Here is an 11,960-nt window from a genome sequence, read left to right on the forward strand (position 1 = left end):
CATCTGGAGAGCCAAGGTTCGCTAACACTGCCCTAGAGAATAAAATGGTGGTTGTTGCAATTTGTCACACGGTCTTTGCGCAGCGTTTTTTTTTTTTTAAACGTGATTTGTTTGGAAAAAATACTTTAACTACTTGCTTACTGGGCACTTAAACCCCCCTCAGTCCCAGACCAATTTTCATCTTTCAGTGCTGATGCATTTTGAATGACAATTGCGTGGGCATACAACACTGTACCCAAATGAAATTTTTATCATTTTTTTCCCCCACAAATAGAGCTTTCTTTTGGTGGTATTTAATTACAGCTGGGAGTTTTATTTTTTGCTAAACAAACAAAAAAAGATGCAAAAAAAAAAAAATCATGTTTAATAGTTTGTTATAAAATTTTGCAAACAGGTCATTTTTCTCCTTCATTGAAGTGCGCTGATGAGGCGGCACTGATAGGCTGCACTGGTGCTCACTGATAGGCTGCACTGGTGCTCACTGATAGGCTGCACTGGTGCTCACTGATAGGCTGCACTGGTGCTCACTGATAGGCTGCACCGATGGGCACTGATAGGCTGCACCGATGGGCAAAGATGGGCACAGATGGGTGGCACTAAGGGGCACTGATGGGCACGGATATGTGGCACTGGGGTGCAGCACCTTTGAGGCAGATTGTGGGCACTGCTGGGTGGCACTATGGGCACTGCTGGGTGGCACTGACGGGGGACACTTATTTTTTTTATCATCTTTATTGATGAGGGGGCAGGTGGGCACTGGTAGGGGGCAGGTGGGCACTGGCAGGGCTGGCCGTGATCGGGACTAATGTCCCGATCACGGCCGCCGGTGATCGGCTTTTTTTTTTCTCCTCGCGCTGTCAGCGCGAGGAGGAATAATAGCCGATTACCGGCTCCGTTATATCACATGATCAGCTGTCATTGGCTGACAGCTGATCACGTGATAAGGGGTCGGGATCGACCCCTTGCTCTGATCGGTGATCAGGCGAGTCTCAGACTCGCCGATCACAGAGCGCGCCGCGCGCATGCCCCTCAGGGGGCGTGCAGGCCACTCGTGCACGGGACTACGTCAATAGACGTAGTCCCGTAAAAGGAGATCCGTGCTGTAGCCGTCATTCGGCTATAGCGCGGGTCCCAAGTGGTTAATTAATTTCTAATGCTTAAAAACACAATATATAGCCTATTTTTTAGTAAGTTATAAAAGATATTACGCTATCTAAATAAATACCTTGCATGTCATGTTTTAAAATTGTGCACACTCGTGGAATGGTGCCAAACTATGGTATTTAAAAATCTCCATAGGCCATGCTTTCAAATTTTGTTTACAGGTTACCAGCTTAGAGTTAGAGGAGGTCTAGCGCTAGAATTATTGCTCTCACTATAATGTCCATGGTGATAGCTCAGATGTGTGGTGCAAACCTCATTTACATATGCGAGCACGACCTGCTTATGTGTTAAATTATTATTTATACAATTTTTATATTATTTATTAAAAAATTTAAACATCCCTTGTGATAGAAGGCATGACAAGTCCTTTTTATGAAGACATCTAGTGTCTATAGGACCCCAGATATCTCCTCTACCCTGGAAAGCATAAGATCAAAAAAGAAAACCTGGATCTCTGCTTTCTAGAAAAGAAAAAAACATCATGACACCAATTCCAGCCTCCAAGGGTCATAGAGTTGGCGGGGAACCATCCGTCCAGCTCCGTGGTAACCCAACGGCGCCACCAGATCATATCTCTTGTTTTCCCATGGCAAGGAGAGGTCACTGATGGGCAGCGGGAGGGAAGGCTCGTTCCCTCCCATTGTCTGTAAAAGCTATTTAGTGGCTAATCGGCTGCTAGGATTTCTTTAACATTGTAGGGAATCTGTAACTAAAAAAAAAAAAAAAAAAGATATTTGGATGATTCCTGTGGCTGCAGGCATCATCCAGATATAGTCCACAAAGAGGTTAGTATTTGTTTCTCCTGTAATCAGTATAACGGATGTGTGTTTTATTTATTTTTTTATTTTCCTTTTTATTTTGTTACATCATTCAGATCAATACAGAAGAAGAAATGGACAATGAAACAGAGTGGCTTATGGAAGAAGTGTCTGGAAGCCATGCAAAACCACACCATGAGAACGGCCATGTCAGAAGCGTGAAGGCCGGAGCATTTACGTCCTTGCATGTGGATGACCTTGACAGTGAAGATGAGGTTCTGACTGTACCAGAAGTCAGAATAAAGTCTGCAAGAAACAAGAAGAGTAGTGAAAAACCGTCATTAAACCCATATCCTTCTGACAGTGACGAGAACTTGATAGGAATTTTTAATGGAGGGCAAGAAAAGACTAGAAAGCCGAGATCAGGCCAACTGAATAAAGAGGACAAGCTGAATGTAGCCTCATTTCATGATGACAGTGACGAGGACTTGCTTAACGTTTAGTGCCAGCTGCAATTTCAATCCCTCCTCCTAACTGTGCCTAAAATAACATTGTTTGAATGGACAATGCTACTGCAACCAAATACGTATAACTCAACCTGTTTTGTTTTGACCTTTAATGGGTTGAGCATAAAATGTAGATATTAGGGAAGACAGGGATCTTTTCTTTCTCTTCAGTTTACAGTGATAATCAAATGATGTGGATTAACCCTTTCTGCACTGAAGACTTTTAGGGAAGCTTTCTGTGCACCGTTTGAGTACCCCTGCACTAAATGCGATATATGTAATCATTGGGATTTTTGTTTTTTCTAAGTACGGGAGCTGGCATCTTCTTGTATTATGTAAATTACTCTTTGTAATCAATGAAAGACTGAAGATACAAGTTAAATCTATGTGTGTTGGATCCTCTGCCACTGGATGACATCAACAAAGTTTGACTACTATTTATTCACTTGAACTACAACTCAGGTTGGCTTACCACAGCAGCAAGTTATTCCTGCTGGCAGGGCCATACTGCAGAACTCAATGGAGGGGGACAGATCTCATCTAGATTTAGGAAATGCACTCCTACATGCTTGTAATTTTTGTCTTGAAACCAGAGTATAATTTAAATGTGTTAATAACATCATCTTTTTGGATTCCATACTGAAGCATTCAGTATAGAATTATGAAATTCCTTTTCTTTTATTTTCTTTTTTTTTCTTTTTTTATATTATAATATGCTTAAAGTTGCTGCTGTCCTTTGCACGATATCCAATTACAGAATGAAGGTATTGAACTATGTCTATTAAAAATAATTTAATTTAAAGTGGTATAACCTTTGTACAGTTTAAAAGCAAAAGCATTGATGTTTTTGCAGTCCATTTGTTCTGCCACAATGTATTTATGTAGTCTGAAATGGAAACCCTACAGGGAGCCTTAATTTGCACATTTTTATTAGGTGGGCTTGAAGGGAGAAAATTTAAAACAAAGTGTGGACTCCGTGCTTGAGGTCTCTTCTCACAACCAAAGGTGATCCTGCTACTCTTCAACCTCCTCAATCTCTAAGAGGTGCGAGGTCTGATTTTAAAGCGGGGTTCCACCCTAAAGTGGAACTTCCGCTCATCGGAACCCTCCCCCACTCCGGTGTCACAATTGGCACCTTTCAGGGGGGAGGGGGGGTGCAGATACCTGTCAAAGACACCGACTTCTGGGCATAGACTCCCACGGGAGTCTATGCCTCTTCCTGTCCCAGCGCGCTGTCTGCTGGGACACACACGGGTCCCAGAGACAGCGCGGACCATTCCTATTGCGCTGCGTGACTCGCGCATGCGCAGTAGGGAACCGGGAAGTGAAGCCGCAGTGCTTCACTTCCTGATTCCCTCACCTAGAATGGTGGGGGCAGCAGCCGAGAGCCGAGCGATTGATTGGCCTCGGCTGCCGGCATCGCTGGACCCTGGGACGTGTGAGTGTCCATTTATTAAAAGTCAGCAGCTGCAGTATTTGTAGCTGCTGGCTTTTAATTTTTTCCACAGTGAAATCCCTCTTTAACTGTAGTCTCATTGTAAGTAGAACAGATCTATTCAGATATTATAGTGCTGTGATATTAGAATGATGGACACCTATATAGTGTCCACAAAAGAAACATCAAGGACTGTAGATGATATCAGAAGGTGGCCAAGTACAAACCCCTCTAACAATTCATACATCTGAGAGAGAGCATCAGTGTTTACTAGTATGGCTTTTATGCTGATTGCAGTTATTACTTTTTCGATGAAAAGATTTTGAAAATCGGATAAATGTTCAGTCTAGCCATCTGATTTTCTTCTGATTTTTTTATTTTTTTTCATAATTTGCTTTTTCTGGTAATTACACTCTTTATGTTTAAAGCTCTGGAATTCCCAGATTGTTCAAGTTTTCTGCACATTGTTTGCTTGGAGCTAAACGGTTGGATTTTTTTCTTTCAAGATTTGAACAGCAATTCATCTTGATCTTATTATTCAAGATATTTCACCAAAAGTTTTGTTTTTACTTGGTTATATTTATCTGTATGCAGTGAATGTAAGGAAGATCCAGGTTTTGTTACCTATAAAAGTGTATAGATATCTAAAAGCCAGTGCTTTAGAGTGAATAAAAATGAAGCATTGGTTGTAGACCTCTTTCTGCACTTCTGTTATTTAAGTCTTTAAGGCCTTGTACATATGGGCTTCAGTGTGTTTGAAAAAATATTGACGTACACATTTGTCTTAAAGCATTGTTGAAACTTTCAGGAAGGTTTGTTGAAGCCTTTAAAGCAACTTCCAGCTCCGGTTAAAGGATAGGTTCACTTTAAAATAAATACATGTAAAAACAAATATTTTTTATTTTTTTGCAGGTAAGAAAATATGCATTTACTTTTTTTTTTTTGTAGGATCTTGGAAAGTATTACATCCGCGATCAGCAGATCGCGGGTGCCATGCAAGACTTCTACAGACTGTCAGTTTAAGCTGTCTGCCTGTACATTGTATGGGCAGGCAGTTTCACAAAGACATGAAGACTCAATGTACCGCTAGAGTGCTCAACAGCGCCCTGGTAGTTAATTGACAAGCCGACAACCACAAAGGCTATCGGTACTTGTTAGCTGATTCATAGGGATCTGTGAATCAATGACACAGCTGTTTGAGTGGAGCCCCGCACGCCCGAGCTCTTTAAATAGTGACAGCAGGTATGCTGTCACAGAAATTGTGAGGGGCTGCAGAATCTGGAAAATGGGTGCAAACGTTTGAGAGCATTGGCTGTCAGCAGGCTTTCAACAAATTTCAAGCAGTGCTGAAAGTATTTCTGAAGGCTTGAGGTTTTTTACCTTCCTGCATTCTAAGCATGATAAAAAAAAGCTTTGTGCGGAAGCCCCCTCCCCTTTATACTTATCTTAACCCCCGATGCGATCCAGCAATGCACACCAAAGTCTCTGCTCTCCAAGGAGTTTCCCTCATTGGCTCAGGCAGCAGCCATTGGTTCCTGCTGCTGTCAATCACAGCCAGTGAGCCAATGAGAAAAAGAGGGAAGGGCCTGTCTGAATAGACATGCAGAGCAGCGGCTCAACAGCAAGCCTGCTCAAGTGCCCCCACAGCAAGCAGTTTGCCCCCAGAACAGGAGGATCAGGGCTGCTCTGTGCAAAACCATTGCACAGAGCAGGTAAGTATGACATGTTTGTTTTTGTTTTGTTTTAAACCTAACTTTAATTACACTTGAATCTTTCTACAGCCTGCAAAACAGCTTGTTTTAAGTGAGGGCCGGCATACCCTTTAAGATCCTTCAGTTGGTGCTGAGTTTTGCGCCATAAACTTCCAGAGAGTTGCATGATACTGGTTGAAAGCTTTGACAATCCTTTGTAAAAGCTTGCTGTGTATAATGTTGTTTTACAAGCTGAAGCATCTATGTACGAGGCCTTATCTTGTAAAAAAAAAATTATAAATAAAAATTAGAGGTTAAACGTAAACCTCATACAGAAAGGGAAAATATCAGTTATCAAGATAAAAAAATAACCTCAGGAACGAAAATTTGCTATAGCATATATAATTGGGAAAGTGCGGCTATAATGACCAGCTGAACTCATAAAAGTATTCTTTCTTTTGGAATCTGCAGTTTAGTTAAAATATGCTAATTAAGATACACCCTAGGTCCTGTGATAGTTTTGTCTTGTAGGGGCCAAGTATAGATTGTCTTTATACTAAAAATAGTTTCTTAGCTGATAATGCTTCATACTCCTAGTCAGTGATGATAAATGCTCTGATTCGAACATGTTGCTTTTTAAATTCCTTTTAAATATAATCTTGCATTTGTTCCATTGACTTCCACGTAGGAATTATGTCCATCAGTTCAGTAACTTTTTTCCCTCTGCAATTTTTTACTAATTAAAAAAAAAAAAAAAAAAAAAAACACTGCCTTGAAAAGCTCTCATCTGTCCCTAACCAGTAATAGTGTATAGCCTATTGAAAAATATATTTTAAAGGTCAGCCCACAAAACATTTTTTTTTATTTAAATGGAGTGTGATGGGCAGTCTCACTTGCAAGCTTATCTCTTGGGGACTCCAGCTATGAGATCTGATTTTGGTTTCCTGGAGTTTTTGGTGTTCCTACTGTCCTTTTTGCATTCTCCATGTAAAATAAACACCCAGCACGGAAAGGCGACTGCTTTTGTAAGGGTCCTGGGATGTGTTCAGAACTAGGAACTTGAGCACTGAAATCTCATCATTGAATTTCCAGAGAGATGCAAGGAACCATTATCTGATATAATAGTGCGCTATCTCCATAAATGAAGTATCATTTTTTTTTTTTGGTGGCCTGCCCTTTACTAGTTATAGATCACAATTCCACACATGTTCAGGTACTGCAGCATTTAAAGTTAATGGTGCTGAGCAGGCACAAAAAGGTACATATATTGTTCTCTGAAGCAGTGCAAATGTGTTTTTTTTTTTTTTTTGTTTTTGTTTTTGTTTTTTTATATATCTTGGGAAATGTATCTAAACTGCATATAACAGTGCTGAATTAAACATCCAGAAAATTGTCGTTCAATGTTGTGTAACTTTACCCAACGGTACATGTTACTTTAATTTGTTTCCCAGTTTTGTATCTTCTAATTGATTTATTTATGTTGATTTGGTACAATAGGACTTTTTCATTTTTGATCCACTTGTAATATAAAAGTATTGAACAAATGAATTAAAATTATAACAAAACCGTTCTGCTGTTAATCTCTGTGTGCTTTCTTCACTAACTTTACCATATGTTCATAAGTTGTGGTCCAAAGAGAAAGTATAGAACGTTTTTGGAGATGGCATTTAGGATCCACATGAATGTAATTATTTTATTAAATGACCACCCACCTGATATTAAAGGTGTCCCCTTTTTAAGGCCAAAACAGCCCTGCCTCAAAAGATGGACTCCTCTGGACCTCTGAAGGTATGATATGGTATCTGGCACCAAGCTGTCACGTGCAGATCCTTTAAGTCCTGTAAGTTGAGTGGAAGGGCCTCCATGGAGATTGCACTTCTTTTTCCAGCACATCCTACAGATGCTTTATTGGATTGAGGTCTGGAGAATTTGAAGGCCAAGCCAACACCAAAAAGATACTTTCATTGTCCCATGGTCAAGTTCTGATGCTCAAATGCCCATTGTAGGTGAAGTCACTTCACTTCTTAGAGCTACAGTAGCTCTTCTATTGGATTTAACTACACGTGCCAGCCTTCTCTCCTAATGTACATCATCAATTTTCTTTTCTTGAACCAATTTTGGAAGGTCCTGCTCTGACCACTGCAAAGAGCTGCAGTTTTGGAGCTGCCTTGAACCAGATCAAATACATTTTTTTGCTTTCAACACAGCGTCAGGGACAACATGTTCCTTTTGCCCTAATATATCCCCACACACTTTCGTGTGCCATTGTAACAATTTAATCATTTTACTTTACCTGTTAGTGGTCATAATATTGTGGTTGATCGGTGTATATATCTATATTTTAAGGTGTGGTTTATCGAAAGATACTTTTTAGGGCAGATATATCTCTAAGAAGTGTCTTTCGATAAACCATATCTTAGAATATATATACATTTGAGTTGACCACAGAAGCTACTTTATTCTTTATATCAGGGGTGCCCAACCTTTTGAAGAGTGAGGGCCACTTAAGCAACATGGTAACCATTCGCAGGCCACCAAGAGCGAGAGGATGGATGACCTCTTCGTGTCCACTCTGCCTATGTAAAGTGGGCACAACTATGAGCCTTCGGATCCGATCCTCCCAGATGGATGCAGACAGATCCCGTCTGTTTTTTTTATTTTTTTTTTTATTTTTTTGTTCACAGTGAAGGGAAAGTATTTGATCCTCTGCTGATTTTGTATGTTTGCATACTGACAAAGAAATGCTTAGTCTATAATTTTAGTGGTGGGTTTATTTTAACAGTTTAACAGTGAGACACAGAATAACAACAAAAAATAAAAAAAAAAGCATTTCAAAAAAGTTAAATTGATTTGCATTTTAACCACTTTCAGACCGGACCATTTTGCTGGTAAATGACCAGAGGTCTTTTTACACTTTGGCACTGCGCTGCTTTAACTGGTAATTGCGCGGTCATGCAATGTTGTACCCAAACAAAATTTGCGTCCTTTTCTTCCCACAAATAGAGCTTTCTTTTGATGGTATTTGATTGCCTCTGCGATTTTTATTTTTTGCGATATAAACGTAAAAAGACCGCAAATTTTGAAAAAAAATGATATTTTCTACTTTTTGTTATTAGAAAAATCCAATCAACTCAATTTTAGTCATACATTTAGGCCAAAATGTATTCAGCCACATGTCTTTGGTAAAAAAAAAGTCAATAATTGTATATTTATTGGTTTGCGCAAAAGTTGTCACATCTACAAACTAAGGTACGTTTTCTGGAATTTACGCAGCTTTTAGTTTACGACTGCCTATCTCATTTCTTAAGGTGCTAAAATGGCAGGGCAGTACAAAACCCCCCCAAATGACCCCATTTTGGAAAGTAGACCCCCTAAGGAAATTGATAAGAGGCATGTTGAGCCCATTGAATATTTTATTTTTTTGCCTCAAGCGATTGAATAATGACAAAAAAAAAAATTTTTTTTTTTTTTTACACAAAGTTGTCACTAAATGATATATTGCTCACACATGCTATGGGCGTATGTGACATGACACCCCAAAATAAATTCTGCTGCTTCTCCTGAGTACGGGGATACCACATATGTGGGACTTTTTGGGAGCCTAGCCGCGTACGGGGCCCCGAAAACCAAGCACCGCCTTCAGGCTTTCTAAGGGCGTAATTTTTTGATTTCACTCCTCACTACCTATTACAGTTTTGAAGGCCATAAAATGCCAAGATGGCACAAAACCCCCACAAATGACCCCATTTTAGAAAGTAGACACCCCAAGCTATTTGCTGAGAGGCATGTTGAGTCCATGGAATATTTTATATTTTGCCACAAGTTGCGGGAAAATTACAAACTTTTTTTTTTTTTTTTTTCACAAAGTTGTCACTAAATGATATATTGCTCACGCATGCCATGGGCATATGTGAAATGACACCCCAAAATAAATTCTGCTGCTTCTCCTGAGTATGGGGATACCACATATGTGGGACTTTTTGGGAGCCTAGCCGCGTACGGGGCCCCGAAAACCAAGCACCGCCTTCAGGCTTTCTAAGGGCGTTACAGTTTTGAAGGCCATAAAATGCCAAGATGGCACAAACCCCCCCCAAATGACCCCATTTTGGAAAGTAGACACCCCTAAATTTAGGGGTACACTAGTGAGACTAGGTAATAAATGGCGGGTGCCCTGAAACTATAAAAAAATAACTAACCAACCAGCGTCACCTGTAACAGTTATATGGTGATCACTGGTGAAAGGGTTAACTAGGGGGCAATTAGGGGGCTTTATGCGGTAGTATATGGGGGTCCCTGGCGCTATAAAAAGCTGCAGCGAACCTAAATACCTACCTGCCTAACTAGCGTCACCTGTGACACTAATACAGCGATCAGAAAAACGATCGCTTATTAGGCTGGGTTCACACTGGAGCGATGTGGGAACGCCACGAATGCGCGGCGGGTTCCCGCATCGCATGCCTCCCGGCGGCAGTTCACACTGCCCTATGCGAACTGCTGGGAGTGTCAGTGAAATGTTACTGACACCCCCAGATCAGTTCGCATATCGCAGTGCGATCTGCAAACTCGGATCGCATGGTGTGAACACCCATGCGATCCGATTCTGCTGCGGGCCAAAAAAAGGGTCCCGTGCGAATTTGCGGCGGGTGCGGCGAATGGCTGAACTCAAATCGCACAGAGATCGGATGTGATTTGCACTGCAGTGCGGTGCGAATCACATCCGTTCTCATAAACCGCTGCAATGTGAACCCAGCCTTAGTGACACTGGCGACGGGGGGTGATCACGGGGTTAAACCTTTATTGGGGGGGTTAGGGGGGTACCTTAGAACTAAAGGGGGCTAACCCTAACTGCCCTAACAGTTATTAGTCACAAATGACACCCGCCGGGTGATCAGGGGGTTAAACCTTTATTAGGTAATAAATGGCGGGTGCCCTGAAACTATAAAAAAATAACTAACCAACCAGCGTCACCTGTAACAGTTATATGGTGATCACTGGTGAAAGGGTTAACTAGGGGGCAATCAGGGGGCTTTATGCGGTAGTATATGGGGGTCCCTGGCGCTATAAAAAGCTGCGGCGAACCTAAATACCTACCTGCCTAACTAGCGTCACCTGTGACACTAATACGGCGATCAGAAAAATGATCGCTTATTAGGCTGGGTTCACACTGGAACGATGCGGAAACGCCGCAAATCCGCGGCGGGTTCCCGCATCGCATGCCTCCCGGCGGCAGTTCACACTGCCCTATGCGAACTGCTGGGAGTGTCAGTGAAATGTTACTGACACCCCCAGATCAGTTCGCATATCGCAGTGCGATCTGCAAACTCGGATCGCATGGTGTGAACACCCATGCGATCCGATTCTGCTGCGGGCCAAAAAAAGGGTCCCGTGCGAATTTGCGGCGGGTGCGGCGGGTGTGGCGGGTGCGGCGGGTGCGGCGAATGGCTGAACTCGAATCGCACAGAGATCGGATGTGATTTGCACTGCAGTGCGGTGCGAATCACATTCGTTCTCATAAACCGCTGCAATGTGAACCCAGCCTTAGTGACACTGGCGACGGGGGGTGATCACGGGGTTAAACCTTTATTGGGGGGGTTAGGGGGGTACATTAGAACTAAAGGGGGCTAACTCTAACTGCCCTAACAGTTATTACAGTCACAAATGACACCAATGCAAAAAAAAAAAAAAAAAAAAAAAAAAATGACATTGGTGTCACTGTGACTGGGGGGCAGGGGTAATTGGGGGGGGTAAAGGGGGGGTGTGAGTGTGCCTGGCATGTTCTACTGTGTGTGTGAGTGTTGGTGCAACTTACTGATCCGCTCTCCTCCGTGTCGGAACGAAAAATACCGACACGGAGGAGAGAATACATCACTTCCTCTCCTGTGTTTACATTACAGGAGAGGAAGTGATGTCACGGGGGATTTCTATTCGTCGGGAGCGATCGCGAGGGGGTGGCCATGAATGAATGGCCGTCCCCTCGTCCGGGATCGCTCCCGAACGAATACCGACCGCCGCAGGCACCGGGCGGGGGCCCGATCGGGCCCCCGACCCGCGGGAGGCAAGGGACGTACATGTATGTCCTTATGCCTGCCCGTGCCATTGTACCGACGTACATCGGCGTGCGGCGGTCGGCAACTGGTTAATGAGTGAAATAAGTATTTGACGCCTTCACAAAACATGGCGGTTAAAAAAAGGTAAGGGGATTTGTGGGACTTTGAGGCAATGAATGGGTAGGTTCATCTGCCTCCATCCCTAATATCTGCAGAAGCATCAAAAAATAAAGTTTTGGGACTTTACATGAAGCACAGCTAACAAAGTATAAGGATAAAATTCCTATGATCATTGGTTCAGAAGAAAAACATAATGGAAATAAATGAAATCTTCATTTATTATGCATGATTATGACATA

At 42.2% G+C, this 11,960-nt stretch overlaps 1 protein-coding gene across 1 annotated transcript in view; it reads left to right on the top strand.

Annotated features, from left to right (window-relative positions):
- The window catches only part of IGF2R (insulin like growth factor 2 receptor), a 211,975-nt gene extending 204,841 nt beyond the window's left edge, over positions 1–7,134 (top strand). Inside the window, exon 47 of the mRNA XM_077486170.1 lies at positions 2,039–7,134. Within this exon, the coding sequence (XP_077342296.1) occupies positions 2,039–2,425 (387 nt within the window). The 3' untranslated portion in view covers positions 2,426–7,134. The remainder of the gene's footprint in view (positions 1–2,038) is intronic.
- The last annotated feature ends 4,826 nt before the right edge of the window (positions 7,135–11,960 follow it).

Source organism: Lithobates pipiens, unplaced genomic scaffold (genome assembly GCF_037356315.1).
Source record: "Lithobates pipiens isolate NorthernLeopardFrog02 unplaced genomic scaffold, aLitPip1_a1.2 Scaffold_18, whole genome shotgun sequence".
Lineage (NCBI taxonomy): Eukaryota > Metazoa > Chordata > Amphibia > Anura > Ranidae > Lithobates > Lithobates pipiens.